The sequence below is a fragment of the Aulonocara sp. 'chitande type north' Nkhata Bay genome, linkage group LG16 (assembly GCF_057382095.1).
Source record: "Aulonocara sp. 'chitande type north' Nkhata Bay isolate Kocher_YH1m ecotype deep benthic linkage group LG16, A_spYH_male_GT1.1, whole genome shotgun sequence".
Classification (NCBI taxonomy): Eukaryota; Metazoa; Chordata; class Actinopteri; order Cichliformes; family Cichlidae; genus Aulonocara; species Aulonocara sp. 'chitande type north' Nkhata Bay.
Window position 1 is genome coordinate 19,171,960 of NC_141359.1, and position 27,694 is coordinate 19,199,653.

A 27,694-nucleotide genomic window follows, 5' to 3' on the forward strand; every position below is an offset into this window, starting at 1 on the left:
GAAAACTGTTTTGTTTTTTTTTGTTTTGTTTTTTTAAATCATAGTAAAGTCAGAAAAACAGCACATCAGGTTTTTCTTTGGGGTGCCAGTAAACTAGAACATGTTAACACTTTCTGCAAAAATGAAAAATATAAAATGATCAGAGTATGGGAAAAAAATATAAAACTGCTCAAGTAACTTAACTTCAAGTGATTAATCCAACACATCTCTGGCATACTGTCATTACCGTCTTAAAACATTTTACTTTTTAAAACTCCTCTTTGATAAATAACATAAGAAAAAACAGACACTATGAACATAGAAATTCCTTAAACATTATATGGTAAACCTTTTTTCAGTGTTTTTTTTTTTTTTACAGTTTAAGAATCTTGTGGGATATAGTTTGATATAAATCTTTGTATTGTACAATAATATAGAAAAAAAAGAACAGTCTTGAATTCCAAAAAAACAAACATTTTTAGTAACTCAAATACAGCAAAACAAACAAAAAAAAACTTGAATCATTTCAGTTAATCACTCAGCTAAAATATCATTCATATTAAGGCCTACTCCATATAAAAGTATAAATTTTTTTTATAAAATGTAATCACAGACAAAAGAACCTAGCTTTAATAGCTAACACTCAGTAGCTGCTCATCAGCTCATTTTCTCAGTGCTGAGACGACATCTTTCATCGCTGCCGCTGCCTTCTGCAGTTCCATTTGTTTTTTCTGTAGCTCTGTAACCACAGTGAACTGTCATTTAGTGATTACAATAAAAAAGGAGAAACATCTTTTAAAAATAAAACAACAAAAAGTAAAACGACTTAATAGCAATTATTTCTACAGTATGTTTTTTCCCCCAAACTTCTGAAATAGTTCCCAAAGAGCTTTTAGCTGGAAAATTGGCATTTCAGTAATGCTGTGCACTGTGTCCTTAATAGATTTGCAGAAACGTGACTAGTGGAGGACAAAAACTGTTGCAGGCTTTAAGGGGAAAAAAACAACCTGCAAAAGATGAACAGTATCTGAAAGTCACATCATTAAGAAAAAAAACCCAATCAAAGACCTGGCAAAGGACTTGAGAGGTGCATCTGGTCCTGCCATATATCTCTGCAAAGTGTCCAGGAGCTCAGTGACACAAACCCCAGTGTCTAATAATCGTGCCCAGATGTCAGATGGTGTCTAATCAGCCACATTAGGACAGAAGTTGGATCAGCCTGTCATTGCAATTTTTAACTTTATTAACTTGATATTTGAATTATGCCCTTATATGGTTGTAGATTTTGGTTTCCACTGACCACTGCTGTTTCATTTTTTTCTCATTGAATTACAGAATATATCAATACACACAGTTTCCATGGTATTGTAAATGCTATGAGTATCTATAGGTGCGCATGCGCCAACCAGCGTGCAGCCTGTTACAGTCGCTCCTGCTTTTCTCTTAGTTTAGCTCTTTTTTCTTACGTATTCTTTTTTTTTTTTCTGACTTGTATTTTCCTCCGTTTTCTATCTCTTACTCAATCATGTGGATTGAGAGAGTTTTTGTTCTTCTGGTGGCCGTGGAACTGTTACTTTTATCATGGAACGGGACCGCGGCACATCTCCTACACGCACGGACTGTTTACTCCAGAGATCAGCTGATCGCCCTGATGCCGGCCGGCTCGCTGGCCAGGCCCGCAGAAGTGCCCGCAGAAGTACCAGCTGAAATTTGGAGGAAAACACATCGGGGATGCAGAGGTCAAGGACAGAAGAGAAGAAAAAAGGTGACGGTGAGACAGCGGAGGCTCGAAGCGAGGAGGAGGTTTAAACCGTGTCTGCCGTCTATCGTGATGGGAAATGTGCGATCGTTGGCAAGTAAAATCGACGAGCTCTCAGCACTGGTACGGAGTCAGAGGGAATACCGAGAGTGTAGCCTGATGTGTTTCACCGAATCATGGCTGCACCAGGTCATTCCCGATGAGAATGCTTCCGTGGAAGGCTTCCACACTGTTCGGGCGGACAGGGACAGCATCGCTAGCGGTAAGCGTAAAGGAGGTGGGCTTGCTGTTTTAGTTAACAACCGGTGGTGTAACCCTGCCAACATAACAATCAAAGAAAGGATTTGTTGCCCGGACACTGAACTGTGTGCTGTTGGACTCAGGCCGTATTATTTACCCAGGGAATTCTCTCACGTCATCTTGGTGGCTGTTTATGTTCCCCCCTCTGCTAACCCCACAGCTGCATGTGACACTATCCACTCTGCCATAGCTCGGCTACAGACTCAGCACCCGAGTGCCTTTATTGTGATCTCGGGTGACTTCAACCATGTATCACTGGACAATACACTACCAATATGTGGACTGTCCCACCAGGGGAGAGAAAACTTTAGACTTACTGTATGCTAACGTCAAGGATGCATACAGCTCCTCCTCCCTCCCCCCACTTGGTAGGTCAGATCATAACCTGATTCACCTCACCCCCCGCTATGTGCCAATTGTGAGGAGGGAACCTGTGACCACCAGGACTGTTAGGAGGTGGTCAGAGGAGGCAATAGCGGAACTACAGGGCTGTTTCGAGGTGACCGACTGGGAAACACTCTGTGAGCCTCACGCCGAGGACATCAATGGGCTTACTGAGTGTATCACAGACTACATAACTTTCTGCACCGACTCCATTGTTCCAGCTCAGACTGTTCATTGTTACCCAAATAACAAGCCGTGGGTGACTAAGGACATCAAAGCCCTCCTCAACAACAAGAAGAGGGCTTTCAGAGGGGGCAACAAAGAGGAGGTGAGGAAGGTCCAGGTGTTACTAAAGGACAAGATCAGAGAGGCTAAGGACAATTACAGGAGGAAGCTGGAGTGGAAACTCCAGCAGAACAGCATGAGAGAGGTGTGGAGGGGCATGAAGACCATCACTGGATTCAGGCCAACCAACAGCATGGGAGCTGAGGGAGGTGAGAATAGAGCCGACGAGTTGAATCTGTTTTTCAATAGATTCGACACCACAGTGTCTGCTCCCACCCCCACAACCTCACCTGCAGTCAGCCTGGAATCCAGAGCCACACCACTGTGCCAGCCTCTCTCTTCACATGTTGCCTCCTGTGAGATTCCTGACACCCCTCCCCCACCCATCACCTTCACTCAATACCAGGTTGAGATGCAAATGAGGAGACTTCACTCAGGCAAGTCTGCTGGACCAGACGGAGTGAGTCCCCTTGTCCTCAAGGCCTGTGCCCCCCAGCTGTGTGGAGTCTTTCATAAACTGTTTATGCTGAGTCTGAGTCTGCAGAGGGTCCCGGTGATGTGGAAGACATCATGCCTCGTCCCTGTACCAAAGACGCCTCGTCCCAGTGGCCCCCAGGATTACAGGCCCGTGGCACTGACCTCCCACATCATGAAGACCCTGGAAAGGCTCATCCTGGACCAGCTGCGACCCATAGTAAGACCACATCTGGATCCCCTTCAGTTCGCTTATCAGCCTCGTCTCGGAACAGAGGACGCCATCATCTACCTGCTCAATCGTGTCTACACCCATCTGGACCAGCCGGCGAGCACTGTGAGGGTCATGTTTTTTGACTTTTCCAGTGCTTTCAACACCATCAGGCCGACCCTCCTGGGTGATAAGTTAGCAGCGATGCAGGTGGATGCTTCTCTGGTGTCCTGGATTGTTGATTACCTGACAGGAAGACCACAATATGTACGTCTCCCACAGTGTGTGTCTGACAAGGTGATCAGCAACACAGGGGCACCACAGGGGACTGTCCTCTCCCCCTTCCTCTTCACCCTCTACACCACAGACTTCAGCCATTGCACAGAGACCTGCCATCTTCAGAAGTTTTCTGATGACTCTGCGGTGGTTGGATGCATCAGCAGGGATGATGAGACAGAGTACCGGGCTGTGGTCGACTCCTTTGTCACGTGGTGTGAGCAGAATCATCTGCAGCTCAACGTGGCAAAGACCAAGGAACTGATCGTGGACTTCAGGAAGACCAGGAAACACTTGACCCCTGTTTCAATCCAGGGGGTCAGTGTTGACATTGTGGAGGACTATAAATACCTTGGAGTACACATTGACAATAAACTGGACTGGGCTAAAAACACCACAGCACTTTACAGGAAGGGCCAGAGTCGTCTCTATTTTTTGAGGCGACTGAGGTCCTTCAACATCTGCCAGAAAATGCTGAGGATTTTCTATGAGTCTGTTGTGGCCAGTGCAATCCTCTATGCTGTTGCATGCTGGGGGAGCAGGCTGAGGGTCGCAGATGCCAACAGACTTAATAAACTGATCCGTAAGGCCAGCAATGTTGTGGGGATGGAGCTGGACTCCCTCAAGGTGGTGTCGGAGAGGCGGATGCTGTCCAAGATAAAGACAATGTTGGATAACACCTCCCACCCACTCCATGACATGTTGGTCAGTCACAGGAGCTCGTTCAGTGAGAGACTGAGATTACCGAAAAGCACCACTGAACGACACAGGAAATCATTCCTGCCTGTGGCCATCTCCCTGTACAACGCATCCACTTAACACACTGTTTGCTGCTACAACTACACATGTTTCTTTTCCAAATATTTATTTATAAGTGACTTATGTATGTATGTATGTATATATATATATATATATATGTATATATTGTACTATTCTTAGTTAGCGTATTGTCTGTCTTGTCTTAATGTTGGTTTAAAATGGAGCACTGTAACAAAAAATAATTTCCCCCAGGGATCAATAAAGTATTCTGATTCTGATTCTGATAGGTCATCTGTTGAAACCTCTTGAAATGCTATCAATGAAGCAGACATTAACTTCTGTTAATCGGCCAACTAATACCACACCCCTAGAGCAGTACTGTGTACTTTACCTTCTTGCTGCTTAGCCACAAATTCTGACAATTTTCCAGAAGCTGCCATCACCGACAGTGCAAGATCATATTCTGTGGAGAAAAAAATAAAATTTTCACAATCCCCAGTTTAAAACATTAAAAAAGGTCAGACAGAGTCTCATAAGTGTCATGCACCCTTACCCTCCTGGCTGGCCTGATCTGACTGGATTTTGCTGGAGATATTTTTCATCCCATCAAGGAAGTCAGTGAAGATGGCCTCTGTACATCCTGCTGCATTACAGCTTTTCCAGAAGCTGCTGGAGTCAATTTTGGGCTCTGGACTTGAGGGAAGTGCCACAGGAGAGGAAGAGGAGGAGTTAATGGATACACTGGCGCATTCAGGCGGAGCCAGGGCTGTGGCCGAGCTAGTGCAGGGAGGTGAAGTATGAGACTTCAGGGAGGTGAAGTATGGAGGGGGAGATTTGGACTGGCCAGGAGAGGGAGGGGGTGAGACAGAGGATCCACCGGTGAGTTGACCCGGGGTTTGGACAGCGTTCTGCTTGGGACTGGACCCTAAGAAGAGAGTTAGTTCTATAAGTAATCCCAGCTTTTTATCATTTCAAAACCCTTACTCCTGTCTGATTCTTAAAAAATCTACACATTTCATGCAACAGCAACTTCCTAAGCTTTCTAGATAAGTGTTTGACATGGCACATTTCTTCTTTCTACGTTTTTCAGTGAATGTGTCTTAATAATTTCATTGTGTGCTTTTTCAAACAAAGCTTGCACATAACCTTCACTTTGCGTTTTATAAATGTGAAATACTCTCGTAGCGCGACTTCTTTCTCATTCATAAAAATCATAAAGATTAATCAGCCACAAGATTAAAATCACCTGCCTTAATATTAGATCTGCTTTGTGCCACAGTAACACCTTTGAGCTGTCAAGGCAGGGATTCCACAAGCCCTCAGCAGGTTTCCTGAGGTATCAAGAACTAATATGACAGTAGCAGCTCGTTTAAGCTGCAAGGCAGGGCCTCATGGATGGGTCTCATTTTGTCAGCAGATCCCATAGATGTGCAATTGTGTTAAACTACTTGCTGAGATCATAAACTCACCAAGAAGTGCTTAAAGTTCTAGAAAAAAAATTTTATATTCCTCTTTTTTTGCAATCAGGATAGTCCTTTTTACACCACAAAGCTACTTCCTTCTTTTATATATAGCCTATGGCTGTTGTAACTGCAATTCATAGCCATCAAGTCCTTAAACGTCCCATTTTTCAAATTCAAATGCATCAACTTTCAGAGGCAATTCTTGTTCCCTATAGTAGCCCACCCAGACTATACTACGGAAGAGGATTAGGGACACTGGAAAAAAAAAATCTGGGGAAAAAAAATCTGAGAAAAAAGTCAGACTTTTTCATCAAAATGATGTTTTTTTCAGAATTCTGAGAAAAAAGTCAGAATTCTGAAGAAAAAAGAAAAAAAAAGACGTGCCCATTTTCCCCCCCCCCCCAGTGGCCCTAATCCTCTTCCGTACTATGCAGGTGTCTTTATAGTCAGATAAAAGTTTTGCCTAACTGCTGTGTAATCATTATCAAAGCTCTTTGTTCTTATAAAACATTTGATCAGTCCCAGGAGGAGAAACCTTACCCTCATGTTCATCTACGACCGGCTCTACATCTGCATTAACCAGAACATCTTCAGGTGGAGCAGATTCAGTCTGAGGTGAGAGTTCACCAGCTGACATTGTAAGTGACTGGGTCTGTATGCAGATCTTTACGGGAAGCAGCAGACTCTCTGACTCAGCATCCTCAGAAGACAAAGAAAACACATCTCATCACACCTCATATGAATCCCATGCAAAAAAGAGGGATTTCCTTTAGTGACAAAATCTATATATATTTCTCTATATCTATATCTATCCATAGATAGAGAGAGAGATAAATAAAGAGAGAGAGAGATATAGAGATATATATAGAAGACCAAATCTTCATAGTTCTAAATTACCAAACATTAACTGTATAACAAAAAAAAGACCATTTATAGCTGCTAAAGACAACGATTAACACAATATCAGAGAACTCACTGATTCTATGATTGTGTCGTCTTCATCATTAAATTCATCCTCAATGCGATTTCCTAAAAGAACCAGACAAGAGGAGTTTGAAAAAATAAATATTTATATCTTTAAAAAAATATTTAGCAAACTATACACACTGAATCAATAACTGCTTACCTGATAAAGACACAGCAGGACTCTTGGTGTCTCTTCTGTAAAGTGGAGAATATAATTTCAAAAAACGACCCTCTGCTGACATTTTTTACAGACCAAGAAAAGAAAAAGTATGTATGCAAAAGCCCTTTGGGGAAAAACTAAGCTTTCATAGGGGATAATTGCATTCATAAGACATGTTTGTGCCTTTTGGTGGTGCTTTGATAGGCTGCAGTTTACTGAAACTTGCAGGTAATTAGCTTTACTGGTTAACTCTGGACAACTTTTCATAATTTTATATACATATAATTTAGAATTACAAATATTAGTGAGACCCCCCCCCCTGCAGAAACCCCTCCAAAACTAGCAAAACCTACCTGATAACCTCAGGCACAGTCTGCCATCACGAGAAGAGAAATCAACACGTGACAGGACAAAGATGAGACTTCAAATTATTAGACATATTCAGCATACAGTGATGTTATTGAAGAATTGATGAATGATTAGGCGTACTTCGAGCTCTGGGACGGAGTTTGCATTTTCATCTATATCAGACTCTAATGGGGCGTATATATCCATTGGAGTGTTATTGTCATTGTCAACTATATATATAAGATAAAAGAAAGGGGTTTGTTAGCTAGAGTGATAAGCCCACAGAGGTTACATTTTCTTCCCTTGCAACGGGGTTGACCTGAATTTGAAGAATCGGAGAGTCTCCTCTTCCGGCGAAGCTTAGGTTTCAAGAGGGTCTCCTCCCGCCTGTAACAAAGGTAAGGAATCATCACAGCTGTTTGCAAGGTTTGCACCATTTTTATTGTAACCAACAGGACACAATTTGCTCTTCTCATTTCTTTATATTGTCAAGCAGAAATGTTATTTTGTTGTTTGTTGTTATTTTTTTAAAGTGATCTTGAGCAATAGCTCTCCAGGCTTTCTGAAGTCTTTCAAAGTTTTGGTTGCTTTATCGCTCGTTTCCAGTCCAGTCCTTAAACCTGGGCATTTTCAGTTGAATGTTTCTTTTGTTTGTTAAACCCCTTAACACTGATCTATGAATCATTCAAGCTTAAAAAGTGCACTTACCTTAAGGGATAAACCAGTGAACCCATTTGAAATTGTATTTTCAGGCACTTTGTTACTAGCTGCCTGTTGCAAACATCTCACGTCACATCAAGACCTGAGAGATGCATCTGGTCCAGATGATCCATCTATTGTTCACTAAAGCGTCATCAGAAATGGTTTCAGTGTGGCTATCAAAAAGCCATTATTAATGATGCGAAACAGGAAGGAAATTAACAGGTCTTATGGAGTAATGAATTCAAATTGGTAAAATGTTGTCCAGTATGTTTGGAGGAGGTCAGGAGAGAGGGGCAGTCTACACTGATCTGGTGTAGGTCGGTCATAATTTGTGGCTGCATTTCAGCCAGTGGCGTTGGGGATTTTGCCAAAAACGATGGAACATAAATCTAGAAAAGGCAGATTTTCATCCACCATACAATACCACCTGGAAGGTTTCTGATTGGCAAGAAGCCTGGAGAATTATTCCTGTAGAATACATTGACATTTCCAGCTATTCATTCTCTTTTCCTTATCCAATATTGCGGGTCTAAAATGGGCCTATTTCCCATTTCCTAGCAAAATATAAAGAAATGAGCAATGACTTAAGACTATATAGACCCACTTGAGTTCCTGACTTGCTTTGTGGGTGAAAAAAAAACAACAACTGGGGTTTTAAGTGTGAAGTTGTTTAAAGTAAGAACGAACGATGGATCGAACTGTACAGACTTTTAAAATGAGCATTTAAGCTACCATATTAGATATAAGGGTGATATTCTAGCCAAAATTCTGAACGTAAAATTATTGTTCAAGACATAGCGAGCATCCCATACTTACTTGTCACAGTCACTCAACTGTCTCTGTTTAAAAAGCAAAGACAAAAAACTGTAAAAATAACAAGCAAACTTGAAAATAGAACTAAAAAACTTTAAGTGACTGTGAACAACACCTTGGAAGAACTACACATTGTACTGTTAGATGAGCTGGAGTCATAGCTGTGTACAGAGGATCCAGCTGCAGTACCTTCTCCTGCCAATTACAAAGCAATTTAGTATTTGGCACAATGGAAAAAATAACGACTTCATAGTAAATGTCAATCTCTCTGAGCAACACTTACCGTCGGTGTTCTTCTTAAGTGACGCAGGAGCATGTTTGTCACAATATGACCTAAAAACACACATCTGCTAATTACAATGTGATACATAAAAATAAAAAAACAGAAAAATTAAACCACAGACAAATAAGTCAAAAAAGGGGGGAAAAAGATGTTTGTAAATACTCACATAACAATGCTATTAGACAAACTTTCCAAGCTGATATTACCTTCTCTCTTCTCACAGGTTAGGCAACATACCTCATGAAAACAAAACGGATTGGTTATTTATAACAGAGGAGAACGCACACACAAATGCACCACATAGCTCGCAGGTTAATGATGATAATCTCTGGCTCCATTCCACTGGTGGAGGTTTCTTCCTGTTAAAAGGGAGTTTTTCCTTCTCACCGTCACCAAATGCTTGCTTATGTGTTACTGTACACACTTTTACCTTACAATATAAAATACTCTAAAGTGAACGTTGTTGTCCTTTGGTGATACACAAATAAGGCTGAATTGATGATTGATTTTGTAATGGTATCATCAGACTTGTGGTCATGTCTTTGACTGAGTCTGACTCGAGTATGTTCAGCACCCCAACTGCTGATGTAGGAAATCGCACAGACATGCATGTGTAAAGTCTGCGCTTACACTGTTATTTTGCTTAATTCCTCATGGGATCTACTAATTTTGACCCATTTGGTTAACTACAGAAATTAACTGTTCGAGTCTGTGTTTATCAGTTAGTGCATTGTTAGCAAATCTTAGTCAATCAACTACCATCTGTGCATTCTTGCGATCCATGCTACATTGCTTCACATAGCAAAATTTGGCCTTTTGTTGAAATTACTAAAAAAAAAAAAAAAAACACACACACAAAAACAACAACAAACCCAAAACTGCAGGATCAAGCTGCTAGAGAGAGATGGGGGCCTCTCCCCCCCAAAAGTCTGTTTTAGTAAATCCATAAATCTAACCTTAGATGGTCCGGGTGCGTTGGGGTTTGGGGAGTTTTTGAGTTTTTTGGAGGTTCTGGGCTTTTTGGTGGAAGAGGCAAACTCATTTGTGGAAGCGCTTTTTTCTGGTCATGAGAAATAAAAATGAAAATCAAAGTCTGTCATACACTGAATAAATAAAGGATAAAAATTCAAAACTTACGTGTTTGCTGCTCAGAGTGAGATGAGCAGTATATCCTGTTAGAAAAACACATAAAACACATTTTTAGACAACTACAATTGTCCCAAGCAGTGCACAGCAGGAGTTTTTATTTTTAGGATAACTGAATATCTTTTTCGACAGGCAATTAAGCAGATCTGTTAAACTGACACATAGCGCCCATGGTCATCATCTTCAATAGTCGTCGCTCCCTCTTTAAGAGCACACGGGTAATGGTAGGACTTTTTGCAGCGTTTGACTTCACACCCAGCAGTGGCTCCCCTTTTCTTACAGTGGTTACAGGTCTAAAGCAAACAAAGGAGTAAGACATTTAAACATTGCTCCCAGTGCGCGCTATACTTTAAATCACACAATTTCTAATATATATTTACCAGCTTGCTTCCTCGTTTCACCTCATTCAGCACATCCCCCACCGAGAAGCCAAACAGGTCATCGAACTGTGGTGAATCCCGGCAAAAGATGCCAGCAGAAAATAACTGGAAATAACAAACAACACGAAATTCACGTGAAGGACATAAATGAGCATGAAGTAGAAAAACGGTAAATGGACTGGTTCTTATAGAGGGCTTTTCTACTCCACCTTACCACTCAAAGCACTTTATGCAGCATGACTCATTCGCCCAAGCACTTTTCTTCTATGCTTAAGTACTTTCTATCCAACATTGACACTTCAGGGGACACATTGAAGCAATTGGGCCCTGGACTTGGACTGGAGGAACCGCGATTGAACCCAGGGATTGAACCACCAACCTTCAGATTAGTAGATGGCCTGCTCTACCTCCTGAGCTACATCTACCCTAAACTTGTGAGTTCATAAATATGGCATTTGTCCTAAAGCAACTCAAAAGAGGTTAAGGTAATCCAGGTAAGTATGTGTAAATGCATGTGCTTGTGCACGTGTCCCCTCTTGAAGTGTATTTTTTTTTTTTTTTTAAAGTAATAAAAACATGGCTGTACACTTAGATATAATCAGTTAAAATAATAGATTTGGTTTATTAGACTAAGTAAGCCAATACTTAAAATTCATAAACTAGCCACCAAATGTCATGTTTCCTCGGTTAAGATCCTCTGCTAAGCCTTGAGTGCAGACACCTTGTGCGTGGCTGTGTCTTCAGTAAATAAAAAAGCATTAGGCTGAGATCAGGTGACTGACTTGACACTAAGTATACTGCTTTGGCAGAACACTTTGGGTCATTATTCATTCACTCTGAGAAGGGCTGTACAATCACTTTGGCAGCATTTGGCTGAATCTGAGCTGAGACTGTAGCTCTGTACTCTTCACCGTTTATCCTGCCGCGTCTATCGGCAATCCCATCATCAGTAAACACTAGTGCTGGCCATGCTCACAACAAAACATAGATAATGTAGTATGCTTCAGCTCACGATGTGAAGGCTCTTTTGCTGACTTTTTTCTGGCAAAGTCTAATCTGACCTTCATGTTCTTGAGTGTAAACCGCGGTGTGCACCTCGTAAACCGTCTGCATCTCCATTCATGAAGGAGTCTCTAGACAATACTACGCCAACTTACTTGTTAACATGTTATCAAGTTGTTTTTTTTCTCTCAACCAAAGAAAGAATTTGTGTGATCACACACTTTAGTTGTCTTCTGTGGTCTTTCAGGCCTTTTGATGCTGCTGGGCCAAAAAGCGATTGCCTACCAAAAACAGATTTCCAGTATTTGCCAAAAAAAAAAAATGTATCCCTCATGAATAATATAAAGTCATCTTGAGCCACAAGGTAGAAGCTGCAATCAGTTTTTGGCAAAATGACTTTTCTATATCTTTTATTTGTCCACATAAAAAGTCTCAGTGACACTGACAAAAATAGCTTTAAGAGGATCCAGGAGGACAGCAGAACTACATGGAACCCTTGGAAATCAGTTATGGCAGTGTTTTCCTGCTTTTTAAGAACGTACCACCTTCATCTGTATCCACTGTGATGCCATTAGAAGCATATACAGCACAAACTGTGCCGATTAGTGTTAATCGTCGCATTTTAATGTTACAGCAATTGCAACAGAACTCATCTTTAAACTGCTGGAAAGTTTATATGCATGAATCAATTTGTACGTTTATCAAAGGTGGTAGCCTATAAGGAAATTAAAGGCGTCAGGAAAAATTACTCGTGTGCGTTATTTTTATAACTTTTCCACACTTCTTGTCCACAGTTACGTTGTGGACTTAACCGCTGCACTGAGCGGTGAATCAAGTCCTCGTCGTTACACACGAAATAAAGACGAAGAACAAAAGAAGCGTGCTTGTATTTACCAGGCAGTTCTGGTGAGCCGTGACTTCATCTTTAGTCGACAAGGTTCCGGTAATCTTCGTCTCTTTGGATCGCTGACAAAGTATGCAGGCCACTCTGCTATTGCTCATTTTTTACCGACAAACACACCGCTTCCACTTTTTCTATCAGGCTTGCTCGCATGCGTCCATGTTGAATCAGCGCTGCTGTTCAAAAACGATTTCTTATCTACTTCGCCGCCCATTTCTTTGGGGTTGCCAGGTTCTATCAGAAACATCCTCCTTTCAGTCACCACCGCATGGAAACGCATTTCAATCGACGGAGAGAGAAACTGATGCGAAATTGCGACTAATATCCATCTTCTTTGGATAACTATTTTTAGGTTACCTTCACTTTAATACCCGACAAGAAAAAAAAAACTAACCAACCTTTGGCTGCTCACCAAATAAGATTCATTGTCGGCTTATTATTTCCGGTGAATATAGAGCTATGATATTAATCGATAATAATACAATATTTTGTATTTTTTAAAGTTTTTTTAAAAAAAAATTAGTAATAAAAATGTTCTCTGGCTGGGGGGAAAAAGTGGAGGCAAAAGCAACCTACATTGCAACCTATATTAGTTCACGGTTCAACCCATTGTCTAAGGAAATGATCCTTAATACTATTTTAGAAAAGTTTCTTATGGGGTTCCAAAAGCCGTAAATAGAGAGAGAGAGTGTGTGTGTGTGTGTCTCTCTCAAATACCACATTTCAATGAAAGGGGTATGTTAGTTCCTTACTACGATTTTTTGTTTGTTTGTTTGTTTGATTTATTTATTTATTGGGGGGGAAAGCTATGAAAAGACCTGGCAACCCGTTAATTTGTTTCAGTTTCGTTTCTCGCTTTTTGTTGTTAGCCTACGACCACAGCTCTTTGAGAAACAGCTGGTTACAGAAATGTTTCAGGATGACTCAGAAATCAAAAGCAGAAGGCTTCAGATTACATCTCAGCACCGAGAGAGAGAGAGACAGTAAGTGAATTGTCACAAGTCATTTATGTAAAAAACAAAACAAAACTGGACAAGTCACAAAGCAGTGACATCACCATACTTAATGTACAATATAGCATCTCCTTTAACAAACATGACAGACACATATTAATAAACAATATCTACATTCCAAACATTTTCCCTCTGCTGGGAATAAGTTAGCCTATACAGTGATCTCCCATTATTCACATGGATACATTTGTAAAACTGTAGCATATATGAAAATGCACAAAGAGTTTGACCAGGCTATCAGAGACAAAAGCAAAAGGACAAAAGCTCACACACACAAACTCTGGAGAGCTGGTGACAGAACAGGTTTCTAATGACAGACTGACAGCAGACAGGAGGAGAGTTTACAGACAACAATAAAATTAAAGAGTGGATGAATATCTGTGGGTGCTTCATACAAATAAATAAACTTTTTTTTTTTTTTTTTTTTTAAAGTGGACAGAGAGTTGGCTCTCAGGAAAAATTCATTCAAGCTAAAGAAAGTGGACATTGCCCTCTTTCTCATTCAGAGTTAAAATATGAACTCCTGAAGAAATTAGTGCATGTGAACACAAAGACAGCTGTTGTCCACTAACCTCTCCCCGCTTTTAGTGTGAGCATAAATAGATGCATTTGCTGAGATCAGTCCTGCTGGCCCATTCATACATCTATTACATTATCAGCACGTGGATCTTCTGTCTCCATGACAGATCTATACAGTGAAATTACCATATGCATGTGTTTTGTTCCTTCACAGTAAATGTATAACATTCTGAATGTGCAGTGTATGTGAGAGGTTAGAAAAATTAAATAAAAATGCAGTTTTGTTTCATTAACTCATGACTGCCAATGGCAGGAAAACACAGCAAATATGTCTCCTCATATGCCACACAGGGTGAGATCCTATATGCTAAAATGTGATGGAAATACCCCCTGGTAGCCCAGCCCCGTTGATTTTCATGCTGTCAGCCCGGTGTTTTTTCTTGGTTAATTGTTCTTTAGGTTGATAATTAATGATCTATAATCTATGTTCAGGAGGTAAGCATCCCTTGGAGTAAGGGGTAGGAGGTTGTCATTCAGACTGTCATTGTCAGAGTGCAGTCTTTGCCCTCTTAAAGGTGTGGCTGGTTTGTATTTGCTATTGGCAACTCAGAAGAAGAGCTTTTTGGAAGAGCTGAAGCTCTGCTGGTCTTTTCCTATTATGGCAGGTGTGCTAGGACCTTGAACATTGGGACATGGGGGGCACTGCAACATGGGACCTGTCTTTGATTTCTTATAATGAAAAGAACAAGAGAAAAGATGTGTTCATACTGGGGCATTCCCACTGAGCTGTAAACATGATGAAACAGGCATATGGAATAGCAGATGTGCCTGCATTCTTCAGGTGTCGTCTGTCACTCAACCAGGGGTGCGGCCACCTCCTGGAGAGCAATGTGGGGTGTCCCATCTGTGTAATCTGTGCAGCGGCATCTTGGGGAACACCCTGTACATTTGTGAGGTTCTGTCAGCCTGTGGATTCACGTTACCAGCCACTGGTTGACTAGAAGTTGTCTGTTCCTCTTGATGCTGCTTTAAGTCATCCACTTTGTTTACTGCCACTGGCAGTAAGGAAGAAGTAAAACAGTACAGAAGTTTGATGACTGTGGTTCTGTGAAACCCAAGATGATTGCCAGTCATGCTGGTCACTTGGAAAATTTCAGCATGAGAAGTTTCATAGAGCTCATATGTAGCCTACCAAGTTATTTATAGTGCATATGCACAGGTAGCCTACACATCATGCATATGATTTTGTTTATATAAGATTTCAACACGTGCAGACTATGAGGAGACATTTTGTTTACTGCCACTGGCAGTGATCCTAGAATTCATAAAACTATAGTTACCTTTGTAACTTCTGTTTTCTGTGGAAAATTGACAAAATTCATGATTACATATGCTGGCAAAACGGTACAGATAGCCACATGATGTAGGAATGATGGCAGTTTGATGATGAAGAAAGTGCAGAGTATTTTCAGGGTTTGATATCAGAGAAGCTTGTGTAGGTCTCACTGCAGCTAGATGATGTGCTGAGGTTCCCAGAGCCACTGCCTTCTGTTTGAAACACAGCCACATTGAGGAGTTAATGCATGTGTAACAAATGCATGTTGGATTTTGACATGATTTATTTGGGACTGTTTCTTAGAATACCTGAGCTGGTGAGAGACTGACAAGACTTTGATTTTCCAATGAGGTTGATAAGATTAGCAGCAGGAATCCAACCCTCCTTAGATGTGTTTAAGTTACGCACAAGCCTAGACACAAAAGTATAGTTAAACCAATGCTTCTAAATTATAGATTTTTTTATTAGTTCACATAGATAATATAAGGTTGTAACCTCACCACTGTCCATCGTCCCCCTCCTTGACCAGCTGCACTACATCTCCGCTCTTCACAGAGAGCTCTTGAGCGCCACCGATCTCATACTCAGCCGTGACGGTGTATTTTCCAGCACACTGTTCATAGTCAAGATAAGAGACGGATTCAAGAGAAATTCAGCAATCTTTCCAGATCATGAGTAACACGTTAAGATAATTCCATAAATGGATTTCCATTAATGTCACACAATACAAAAAACAATTGCATGCCTTCAGTTACCATAGGCTCTTCCAAACCTCCAAAATCATGTTTCATGCGTGTTGAATTGTCTCTTCTTCACTTTACACTACAGTTTTAGATCTATTAGAAAGTAATGGCTTTATGACAGTTCTGAAGTCATTCTGTGACAGCTCAGATTAATAAGACTCAGCAGTAATTGATATCAGAGTTTTGACAAAAGGTTAGCAAGAGTTGAAATCAGCTTTAAGCTTTCAGCTGTTTGTGGAAGTCTTTCTTCTGAATTTATCAGTATTGGAAAGCAGCAGCATCCTCCTACGAGCACAACAGTGGCAACTTTATCAAGTACTTATAAAGTTACAGTTTTAAACTGTTACTATTAACTAAAGTGTACAGCAATACTTTTCTACAATGGCAGAAAGACTTGCACACATTATATGGTAAATGGCCTGTATTTATATAGCGCTTTTAATAGTCCCTAAGGACCCCAAAGCGCTCTACATATGCAGTCATCCACCCATTCACACACACATTCACACACTGGTGATGGCAAGCTACATTGTAGCCACAGCCACCCTGGGCGCACTGACAGAGGCGAGGCTACCGGACACTGGCGCCACTGGGCCCTCTGACCACCACCAGTAGGCAATGGGTGAAGTGTCTTGCCCAAGGACACAACGACCGAGACTGTCCAAGCCGGGGCTCGAACCGGCAACCTTCTGATTACAAGGCCTATATAATACAGGGAGTGCAGAATTATTAGGCAAATGAGTATTTTGTCCACATCATCCTCTTCATGCATGTTGTCTTACTCCAAGCTGTATAGGCTCGAAAGCCTACTACCAATTAAGCATATTAGGTGATGTGCATCTCTGTAATGAGAAGGGGTGTGGTCTAATGACATCAACACCCTATATCAGGTGTGCATAATCATTAGGCAACTTCCTTTCCTTTGGCAAAATGGGTCAAAAGAAGGACTTGACAGGCTCAGAAAAGTCAAAAATAATGAGATATCTTGCAGAGGGATGCAGCAGTCTCAAAATTGCAAAGCTTCTGAAGCGTGATCATCGAACAATCAAGCGTTTCATTCAAATAGTCAACAGGGTCGCAAGAAGCGTGTGGAAAAACCAAGGCGCAAAATAACTGCCCATGAACTGAGAAAAGTCAAGCGTGCAGCTGCCAAGATGCCACTTGCCACCAGTTTGGCCATATTTCAGAGCTGCAACATCACTGGAGTGCCCAAAAGCACAAGGTGTGCAATACTCAGAGACATGGCCAAGGTAAGAAAGGCTGAAAGACGACCACCACTGAACAAGACACACAAGCTGAAACGTCAAGACTGGGCCAAGAAATATCTCAAGACGGATTTTTCTAAGGTTTTATGGACTGATGAAATGAGAGTGAGTCTTGATGGGCCAGATGGATGGGCCCGTGGCTGGATTGGTAAAGGGCAGAGAGCTCCAGTCAGACTCAGACGCCAGCAAGGTGGAGGTGGAGTACTGGTTTGGGCTGGTATCATCAAAGATGAGCTTGTGGGGCCTTTTCGGGTTGAGGATGGAGTCAAGCTCAACTCCCAGTCCTACTGCCAGTTTCTGGAAGACACCTTCTTCAAGCAGTGGTACAGGAAGAAGTCTGCATCCTTCAAGAAAAACATGATTTTCATGCAGGACAATGCTCCATCACACGCGTCCAAGTACTCCACAGCGTGGCTGGCAAGAAAGGGTATAAAAGAAGAAAAACTAATGACATGGCCTCCTTGTTCACCTGATCTGAACCCCATTGAGAACCTGTGGTCCATCATCAAATGTGAGATTTACAAGGAGGGAAAACAGTACACCTCTCTGAACAGTGTCTGGGAGGCTGTGGTTGCTGCTGCATGCAATGTTGATGGTGAACAGATCAAAACACTGACAGAATCCATGGATGGCATGCTTTTGAGTGTCCTTGCAAAGAAAGGTGGCTATATTGGTCGCTGATTTGTTTTTGTTTTGTTTTTGAATGTCAGAAATGTATATTTGTGAATGTGGAGATGTTATATTGGTTTCACTGGTAAAAATCAATAATTGAAATGGGTATATATTTGTTTTTTGTTAAGTTGCCTAATAATTATGCACAGTAATAGTCACCTGAACACACAGATATCCCCCTAAAATAGCTAAAACTAAAAACAAACTAAAAACTACTTCCAAAAACATTCAGCTTTGATATTAATGAGTTTTTTGGGTTCATTGAGAACATGGTTGTTGTTCAATAATAAAATTATTCCTCAAAAATAAAACTTGCCTAATAATTCTGCACTCCCTATATAGCACGAATACTGGGAATCGTTCCATCACTGTTGTCTGAAGCTATGAGCAACACTGACATAAAAGTGTATTCTATTTCTGCTGGCAGTGTTATGGTACCAACAATGATATCAAATGTCTGAAAACTTTGAATGTAACCTTAGATATAAATACTGGATACCATAGCACCAACACTGTGATTACAAGCCTGCTATCTGTTAGTCATACACAGTGACTCACCAGCTTCTTGCCATTTTCATCTTCTGGGTCAGAGTTAAGAGGATCTTCAGCGCTGGAGTAGCCGTCATGTTCCCCTGAGGCATCGAGTGACAGGGAGGCTTTATTCCAGCCTGAACAGAAAAGGCAAAAAACAAAACAAAACAGGTGCTTAGTTTGCAGCAACATTCAGCCTCAGCTACTGTCAAACATGTACGTGACCTGAAGGGAGAGTGATGAGTATGGAAGAACCACGATAAGGTCCCCATTGTTAGAACAAAAGTGGCTAAAATCAGGAATCCCAGATTACACAATCAGATCCACAACTATGCACTACAGAAAAACTCCAAGATGGTGGAGACTGGCATGCAACTTCATATTTTAAACTTTCTTCAAACAGAGGTATAAAGTGGGCAGGCAAACATGCCTCTGTGTCAGAGGGTATTCTATGATTTTCTCTGCACTTGAAGGGGATGTGGAAAAGACAAACGCGCTGCCTTTAAAAGGTTCATAGCAGTGAAACACCCTGACACAGCCAGCTGTGGCAGGTTAGTGCCAATATACCTCTCCACTTTGTCTGTAAGAGACTAGAGGTGCTGAACCACCTGGCTCTGGTCAGGTGGAGGGCTGGAGGACCTGCATCTGAGGGACAGGAGGCAATGGAAACACAGCTAGTCACTTTTCCTGCTGTAGCTGCAGCCAACCAAACCTGTGTAAGACCTTGGATGTATTCAAGCATTATGGAAAACAACTAACCCAGCAAGGAGGCTATGCAGTGGCTGAACATTACCTTTAAAGCCAAATGGTGTGGGATCACTCTGGCGTTTCGTCTTGTGATCTGGGCTGGTGGGAGATCCTGGGGAAAAAAAGTAAAAAGAAGAGATGAGGTTGAAAGTTAAATCAAGAAAGACATAATTATCAAAAAGTAATATTCAACAGGCCTATTTTCATGAAAGGAATGAAGGAAAGGTATAAAGGAGGCATAGAAAACAGCACTTTCTCAGCTCAGACTAATAAAACAAACAAAAGTCAACTAATACAGAGGTAGAAAAGTAACTCTTAACTAAAACAGCACCTGCAAAAAGTAGCTGAACTCTGCAAGATTTCAGAATAGAAGCTGCTGCCATAGAAAAAGTGCTTCAGCAACACAGAGGCCGCTCACGGGAGACATTTTGACATGTTACAGTATGCAGGTGTAAGGTTTTTGCACTTCTGTGGTTCTGATATTCTGCATGCTGATTTATTCTGTTTACCCTGACATAACTTTCAACACCTGCTCAGATTCACATGCTTTTCTTAACAAAGTCAAAATGTCAACTGTGCAAATGCCATTACATTGGATGAAATAAAACTGGGGTCTAGAGCTGTGCGATACCTGATGATGGGAAGACTGTCATGGGCAATGTAAAACTTTTGTCATCAGTACTTGAGGGCTCTGTGGAGGGAAGCATGCAGCATTTCTGACTAAAAGGCTTTAATAAAATCCCCCAGATACTTTCTCCAGACTGAGCAACAGTCACACACTCATGTCTTTGTGGTAAAAGTGAAAAGAGTGCTGTCAGAAGTTAGCTTTACCCAGAAGTTGTGACAAAGTCAGGAAATAGGTTAAAAACATAATTGTATATGATCTATGATGATTTATAGCAATAACTTCCTGCAAACTCACTTGAGCCTGATTATTTCTTGTCCTAAAGACATGAGAGTGATCCAGCTTCTAACTGATGTAATATTAGTGTCTTAAGATGATTAAACAAAAATGTATTGCGTCACACTAAATGGAAAAATCCTTTTTTTGTTTCACAGATGCAGAAGATGACATATCAGGTGGATAATGGAAAATCTCTGGCTTGCAGTTACCTTTCTGAGCTTTGAGGTTACTGAAGCCCTGTAAAGTAAAGCGCTTTTTAGCCACAGCAGCTCTGTCTGAGGTCGGGCTTGTCACACCCTCATCTGACTCAGACGGAAAGCAAGGAGACAAGACAGACGGACAAAAAGAATTAAGGAAGAAGGTAAGTTGGGTTAAGAGGGAATCAATACGGAGGGAAAATGGAACTTGATTCATTGGGAAATGAGAAGTTAAGACACGAACCAATCATAAGAAGTGGGAAAGCACAGAGGTAGGGTAAAACAGAGTTGATGCAACACATGCATTGCAAATGTTACAGTTAAAATTTAACAAGAAACAAGGCGGGTATCCCTTGTGCGCTCTTCACTCACCTTTCCCTGCAGCCTTTACAGAAGAGGAGGAATTGACATCAGGACTGCAGGACTCAGCTTTCTTCTCTTCTCCCTTTTTAATGCTCTTCTGGCCTGTCTTGAATGGGCTGCAAGTGGAGAAGAGAGCAACATGAGAAGCTTCAACAATTTCTGAAAGAACTGGCCCAGATTATTAAAAGTTTACAAAGGGCAATCACATGGAAAATGTTCGTAACACCAGTGAGAGAAAGTAAATGAGGTGGGGAGTTCGGACTTACCTGAGACTTACGGTTCCAGTGGGAACAGGTGGAGCATGGGTGGCCTGATCTGGTGCCCTCTGCTGGCTTGCTTCTGAATGACACAAATGAGAGAAAAACAGCGATGCTGGAACATCACTTCAGCTAAGGCATAAGTTATAGAAAAACTTTCATAATGGCTTTCATAATACATGAATGTACCTCTGCATTCCTCCAGCTGGGTCGTCAGGACCTTCCTGATCTCATTTACCCAAGTGGTTTTGACTTCAGCCGTTGGTGCCTGAGACAAAAAGGATGTACACCCCTCAAAATCTAACCATTATCAGAGTATTTGCTCAGTAGTTGTTCTTTATTAGTCTTTGTTTATTTACCTGAACAATATAGACTTCTTCTCTGGAGTTGCACCAAATTTCAAACTTTTTGTTGTCTCCTTTTGCATTCTCAGTGATGCCCACGGCTCTCATCTGTTCAATAAACAGTGAAGAGAAATATGCATCTTTGTTACCACATCAGTAAAAAAAGAATCAAATGCAATTTGCAACCTTAGATGGGCTCACATTCAAGGACTGCTTGAAGCTGTATGAAGGAGCTTTCTCATAACCTTCCCCGTTCTCCTCTCTCCTCTTGCAGAAGAGCAGGGCCTTCTCGTGGAGGAAGAGGTGTCTCTGCATGGGCTTGAAACGGGCCAGATCCTTAACCTTGGCATGGCCTTTCTTGTGCTCGGTCCACACACTGAATGACCCTTGCATAAGCAGTTTACCCAGCTCACTCAGATTACCCTGAGAAATGAATGGGTTGAAGGGAAGAGATACTTTAATTTAAAAACAAAAACACGCTGGATATGCTCTAAAATAGTTTACAGATGCCCAAGTTTGACTTTCACACACCTCAGTCTTTATGCCAAATGTAGCTCTCTTTTGTGCTGTATGCCAGAGTTATCTGAAGTGTCACGATTATGACAAATATATCTTTCTAAATAATTTATATATACACTTGTAAGTGGCTGCCAAGTTTTAACAGGCGCAAGAGCAGAACACTTGTCTAATTTATCCTAATTTCAAAGTTCTCACGTCACTTATCATCATGTTTCCATCTGCTAGATGAAAGTAACAGTGGAATTCAAAAGGAGTTTCACCTTTCTGGACCTTTATATCTCAAATGATCTGTTAACACTTGATCCTTTGACATCAAGGAAGTCGAAGGATCATGTCAGCTCTTTTCTCCCAACAGTTTTCACAGTTTGCACATTATTTTTGAGTGTTACAGATTTGCATATCTGGGCCACAGATATGTTGTTGCAGTGCAGTTCTTTAATGTTTTAAATATCACAAAATATGTAGACTTTCTTACTCGAGTCTTTGTTTGAACTGATTTTACATTTTGATTTAAAAAAAAGAGCTTTCAGTTTTGCTTCATGGATTGTAAAAAGCTCTATTATATCATTTAAAAGAACAATTTCACCTCAGAACCTATCTGACGTCCATGACATGTCAGTGACATACACTAAAGTATTGGCTGGCAACTGTTATTCCTTGAATTCAGGTGTTAACAGTCCCATTGCCACAGGTGTAGCCTATAAAATCAAGCACCTAGCCATGCAGTCTCAGTCTACCTTCACAGATATTTGGGCACCTTTGCAGCAGGTCAGTTTGTGAAATTTCTTCCCTTCTAGATATTTAACTATAAACTGTAGGTTATGGTGGCTCTGAGAGTCCATGTAGTGGATGCCAAGCATCTGTTAGGTGACTGATAAACTCTGCGCCTGTTTAATGTCTCACCTCAAATCCTGTAATGGCGATAAGGTGCATGGAGTCATTGACAGCCTTGAGGATCCCCACGATGGAGGTCAGCGCATCCTGCAGGTCATCAGCCCCTTCACAGCCCTTACTGTACTTCAGCATTTCCTGAAGTTAGAAAAAACCGAAGAAACAGCTCATAGCAACCACACGAAAACAGAAAAAAACAGTTGTAGAGTCTGTTTGATTTGTGGCCAACAGATAGATTCACACCTTCAGTAGCAGCTGGTACTTGGTAATCCTCTGAACCGGCTTCAGGAGATATGAATCTAAACCCAGTTTATGCTCCAGCTTTTTCTGGCATTCCTGATGTAATAAAAAGAAAATGATGTCAAATAAAACATTAACACCTTTTTACTCTGCCCACCTGAGCGTAAATCTCTTTTGAGCTACTGTATCTCACTGAAAAATGTGTTTAACTTGGTAACTTGAGTTGTTATATAATGCTGTGTTTTTCAAATATTATAGCTTTTAATTTCCCACTGGACGCTGGAAAAATCAGTTTGCAATTTTTGATAACTAGGCAACTGAATTTAAGTATTTATACAAATGAGTTTTTAAAAATATTTTTTGGGAGGTTGTTATTTCCCCAAGCAATGAAATGTTAAATGGGTTAGGCTAACACAAATGTGCTGACGGCTGATTTGTTCACCTGGAAGAAGGCGCAGTCTGAGCACTGCCTCCACAGGCTCTCAGAGCGAGGTTTGTTATGACAGTACTTCTCATAGATCTGCAGGTCTGTCATCTGAGGGGAAAGCAATGAAAAAGATTTGTACAGCACAGTCCCTTCCTTCAGTAAAATTTGTTGTGTGCCTCTCGGCTATCTCACCCTTTACTCACCCTCTCTAAGAAGCATCTACCAACCAACTCTGGGCAGTCTGTGTACTGCTCCAACTCCCTCAGAAAAGTTCTGGTAAAAAAAAAAAAAAAAAAAAAAAAAAGATTTTGAATGTGTTTATTGGCCTTGATGTCCAACACAGGACAGATATGATCAGTGACCACCAGATGGCGCTCCGTTACCTTTTGTGAAAGTGGTAAATTTCCGGCATGTTGCCAAACAAAACCTCCTTTTTGTTCTGCAAAGGCGCAGGGATAAGGTGAGACATTGCTGGATTATCCATCTCAGAGGCGTATCCCTGAAACAAACCAACAAAAGCACAATATGAAATACCCAGAGCAGGAAAAACAGAGAGCGCAGAAAACCTTCTGTGGAGTGATTCTACACCTGTAAGACACAGAGCAGCTCCTCCACGTAAGCCCTCTCAGTTTCCAGCAGCTCGTTCATAACATGTCTGCAGAAAGGCAAAGGCAGAGAGATCAAGTAAGGGGTTTGGTGTACTCAGATAGCTGCACGGAGCTTTAGATCCCCAGATAACCCTTTTCACACAGCCCATCTGCTGTGTAATTTGATTACAGATGAAAGAGTTATTGTTGATCCCTCACCGCCTGAGCACTGCCAGGTTCTCCTCCTCCTCTGACAGAGAGGTATGTCTGCTGCTACTGTATTCGTTCTTCAGTTGGCCATTTCCCTAAAAAAAGGGGGGGAACATTGGATATGGAACAGACTCCAAAGTCTTCAGAAAACACTTGTACAACAGTTTACAAACAGAATCTTGAGTCTCACTTTTTCACAGTTGCCGGAGTCTGTCTCTGAGCATTTCTTCTCCAGCTTTGCTCTGCGTGCTGGGGATGTGAAAATACAGGGATGATTTTCAACTTATTAAACTATGTAATAACTATTAATAACTTTGATCGTTTTAGCTGGTCATGAGGAATGTGGCATGATATTAGAAAAGCTGCATTCAAGGTTTCCAAATACTTTATTATTGTAAGAAGCTGGTTTCAGCTCAGTAATGCTTGCAGCTTGAAACATCCTTTTTGCAACATGTATATTATACATTGTGTGGCAATTTTGTACAATTAATACAAAGAGGTTATGTGGTTTCTATTACTGTCAATGCTTCAATATACTGACTAATAGAATAGCTGTGAAAAACTATAAATTAACTGGAGAGTGTGTAAAGGCCCTTGTATGTAAATGTGTAGGATGCAGGATAAATAAAGAAAATGTATACATTTTTTTTGTCGTGAAAATAGTGATTTCAAGCTAAAAATATAAGATTTTTTTTATTTCCTTCTACAAGGTTGTTCTGCAATAAGTTATGTATCCTTATTGTGTTTGAACAGTGGAAAATGGACTGTTAATGCATGGTCTCAGGTATTGCACACATAAGAGCTAGAGACAGCATCAACAGGCTTCAAGTAATGCTAAGACTGAAGAGCACAAAAACCTGAGAAAGTCTGAAAAGGCTCTGCACTGCATGACGAGTGTAATGTACGGCCGTGTGAAGACTGACCAGGTGAGCTGAGAGGGGATTTGATGAAGGCTTCGGGTCTCGGGGCTACTGGCTGCACAGGCCTGGTTTGTTTAGCTGCTAGCTTCTTGAGGCTGACTCTCCTCTTGTCAAACATCTCCTGCATGGACGCCTGCTTCTGGAAAACTTTCTCCACTTGGTCCTGATGCACAGGAAGCCACCGGAAAAGTGTCACCATTAAATGTGTTATTGATGTATGCCAACATCAGTAAAGTCGTAACACAATAATCTGAGATGAGATATTATGCAATGTTAGACATTAGCACTAATGTGGTCATTTTTGTTGGCGAAAACCTCAGCGATGTGACGTTTGAATGCAACACGTGTGTTCTCCTCTCATGTCAGTCCTCTTACCCTAAACTGCTGGTTCAGCACGGCCTCGTAGTCTTTCCAGATGGTGCTGAGGTCTGTCAGCTGATTCTCGCCTGCATTATCCAGGTAACGTTCCAGCTCCTGCAGGGCCAACTCTGCGCCCTCATGTGACTGACATTTATCAACCGGCTGAGAAGCCAGCAGGTATATGCCATCATCAACCCACTTTGATGCCTGCAGAGGAGAGCAGAGGAGGATGAAAGTGGAAAAACCAGAAACAACACAAGACAAAGGGACTAATGGGGGCATGTATGCAGTTGTCTTCTCACCCGCTCCAGCCGGTGGTGTAGCTCCCTGGCTTTGAGGAGATGGTCCTTCTTGGCTCTCAGATTGTTGTTCACAGTTTCACTGATTGTTCTAAGCTCACTGCATTTGGGCTGAATGGAGTCCTCAGCGTAGTGGGACTTCTGGATCAGTTCATCACCCTCCTGGGACAAGGCTGCAGTTCTGACCAGAACCTCCTGAGGACCAGTGTAGTGCAACAGTTCAGTTCTGACCTCAGCTCAGCGGACAGTTTGTTCCAAAGAACAGGACCACAGTTATTGAAAGCACACTGAGATGACCTGAGAGGTCCAGTTGGGTTATAGACACTGAGTGAGTCAAAAATATATGGGGTTGTTGTGCACACAGGTATTGTGCTTTGAATGCACTGTGCAGCTGTGACACGAATTTTAGGAAATATAAGCCTAAAAGCTCATATTTAAGAGTTCCTGCAGAGTGTAATGGGATTTTGTCCAGATGAAGCTACTGATGTAGTTTTGGTTCTTGATTTAAAGCTGATTGCACTACTTTTTTATTTAGGTCTTTCTTGCTTAGTATGTGGTTCTGTTGGTCAGTGCATAGCATGTTTCAATTTGAATTACTTATGCTTTTACTTTAAATTTGTTTAATTTTTTGTGTAGATTGTTGTATTTTTAGACACAACCTTGTTCTTTTTCCACCCTTGATGTCATCTGAGTTCCCTTGCTCCTTGCTAACCTTCCTTAAGCTTTGGTTTTCCTTATTATCTTTATGGACTTTAATTATTCTCACAGTTTGGGAGAAACTCATCTAGTTTGATGTCCTTAAGTTGGACTTTTTTAGTGATCCCTGCGTCCTCTGTGCAGTACTTTATTAGATAAACGCACATTATGAAATAAGAAAACTTGAGAAAATTGCTGCACTTTAGACATTTTACACATGAATATGAAATATAAAGATGTTTAATCACATTTCATGATGATGATGATCACTATTATCTGTTCTATCAACCTTACTACATAAAATCGCAAACAAATTAGTCATTTTGAACAAAATGAAGCACATCTCCGTTTTTTTAATTTTCTTACATGAAAGTTTATTTAAATATCATTTAATTTCAATCATCTGCTAAAACACAGCCGGTGATTTGTTTTTGGAGTGTAATGTAATTTCGAAATGACAAAAAAGAAAGCAGAACACCTCCCCTCCACCCCCATCCATATTATAAAGCATCTTATGCAGCTGTTTGGGTCATGATTACACAAAGCTTTAATTGTGATGATTCAGGTGTGACTTACACAGACTTTCTCCTCGTAGGTCGTGAGCTCAATGAAGATGTGGTCAGCATGGGCTGGACTGATCCCAACCTCAGAGAAGGTTGCAAGTTTCTCAGACACCTGATCCAGCAGAGCCCTCACCTGCACCAGAAACACAAGTTTTGAAGAGATCCAGTATGCGGGATTTCAATATATAAAAAAAGTCCTGCTCACCTCTCGGTAGTTATGCTCAAAGTGGCGCAGTTGAAGACACTGCTCTAGTTTGGTTTGATGTCTCACCCAGAACTCATCAAAAGCTCGTTCTGTCTCGTCCAGCTGAGACAGCAATCTGCCAGGCAAGGCGAGAAAGACGGAGAGGAAAGAGCCAGCGTTAAATCGAGCTAAAGCCGTAGGGGGAAAATTAATGAAGCAGAGAATGCTGACTGAGGTTTTCAGATCCTCTTGGTTTATTGTGTTTGCATGTTTTTATGCTATTTAGTGGCAATAACTATTATGATTATTGTGGAGA

General features: G+C 41.2%; 2 protein-coding genes and 1 long non-coding RNA gene across 8 annotated transcripts in view; 1 reads left to right on the forward strand and 2 right to left on the reverse strand.

The window, feature by feature from the left end:
* Positions 1-8: 8 nt before the first annotated feature.
* On the reverse strand, positions 9-12,991 carry phf11 (PHD finger protein 11). The gene is made up of 18 exons (XM_086267078.1): positions 12,585-12,991; positions 10,689-10,793; positions 10,468-10,601; positions 10,300-10,334; positions 10,119-10,222; positions 9,329-9,399; positions 9,163-9,212; positions 8,995-9,074; positions 8,883-8,905; positions 7,684-7,751; positions 7,506-7,594; positions 7,370-7,389; positions 7,017-7,051; positions 6,867-6,919; positions 6,431-6,590; positions 4,981-5,352; positions 4,819-4,890; positions 9-718 (listed from the first exon to the last, which is right to left on the reverse strand). Exons 1-18 carry the CDS (start codon positions 12,690-12,692, stop codon positions 642-644), a joined length of 1,656 nt encoding a protein of 551 aa, XP_086123204.1. The 5' UTR covers positions 12,693-12,991; the 3' UTR covers positions 9-641.
* On the forward strand, positions 6,290-27,471 carry LOC147311322 (uncharacterized). The gene is made up of 3 exons (XR_015125415.1): positions 6,290-11,122; positions 20,477-20,682; positions 27,227-27,471. It is a non-coding gene; the product is annotated as an uncharacterized LOC147311322 (long non-coding RNA).
* The window catches only part of mcf2lb (mcf.2 cell line derived transforming sequence-like b), a 48,938-nt gene continuing 34,823 nt past the window's right edge, over positions 13,580-27,694 (reverse strand). For 2 of the 6 annotated variants that reach the window (XM_086267071.1, XM_086267076.1), the window contains exons 9-34: positions 27,400-27,514; positions 27,208-27,327; positions 25,939-26,130; positions 25,652-25,843; positions 25,280-25,439; positions 24,547-24,605; positions 24,366-24,451; positions 24,148-24,214; positions 23,943-24,058; positions 23,763-23,832; positions 23,575-23,667; positions 23,136-23,228; positions 22,905-23,030; positions 21,684-21,905; positions 21,498-21,590; positions 21,328-21,406; positions 21,148-21,220; positions 20,891-20,997; positions 20,531-20,623; positions 20,049-20,108; positions 19,464-19,529; positions 19,238-19,315; positions 18,698-18,807; positions 15,960-16,072; positions 15,768-15,871; positions 13,580-15,671 (exon numbers count right to left, since the gene is read on the reverse strand). In XM_086267071.1, coding sequence (XP_086123197.1) covers positions 15,592-15,671; positions 15,768-15,871; positions 15,960-16,072; positions 18,698-18,807; positions 19,238-19,315; positions 19,464-19,529; positions 20,049-20,108; positions 20,531-20,623; positions 20,891-20,997; positions 21,148-21,220; positions 21,328-21,406; positions 21,498-21,590; positions 21,684-21,905; positions 22,905-23,030; positions 23,136-23,228; positions 23,575-23,667; positions 23,763-23,832; positions 23,943-24,058; positions 24,148-24,214; positions 24,366-24,451; positions 24,547-24,605; positions 25,280-25,439; positions 25,652-25,843; positions 25,939-26,130; positions 27,208-27,327; positions 27,400-27,514 — 2,767 coding nt within the window. In that variant the 3' untranslated portion in view covers positions 13,580-15,591. Of the gene's footprint in view, positions 15,672-15,767; positions 15,872-15,959; positions 16,073-18,697; positions 18,808-19,237; positions 19,316-19,463; positions 19,530-20,048; positions 20,109-20,530; positions 20,624-20,890; positions 20,998-21,147; positions 21,254-21,327; positions 21,407-21,497; positions 21,591-21,683; positions 21,906-22,904; positions 23,031-23,135; positions 23,229-23,574; positions 23,668-23,762; positions 23,833-23,942; positions 24,059-24,147; positions 24,215-24,365; positions 24,452-24,546; positions 24,606-25,279; positions 25,440-25,651; positions 25,844-25,938; positions 26,131-27,207; positions 27,328-27,399; positions 27,515-27,694 lie in introns of all 6 variants that reach the window. The other 4 variants (XM_086267075.1, XM_086267074.1, XM_086267072.1 and 1 more) reach the window with 4 other exon arrangements.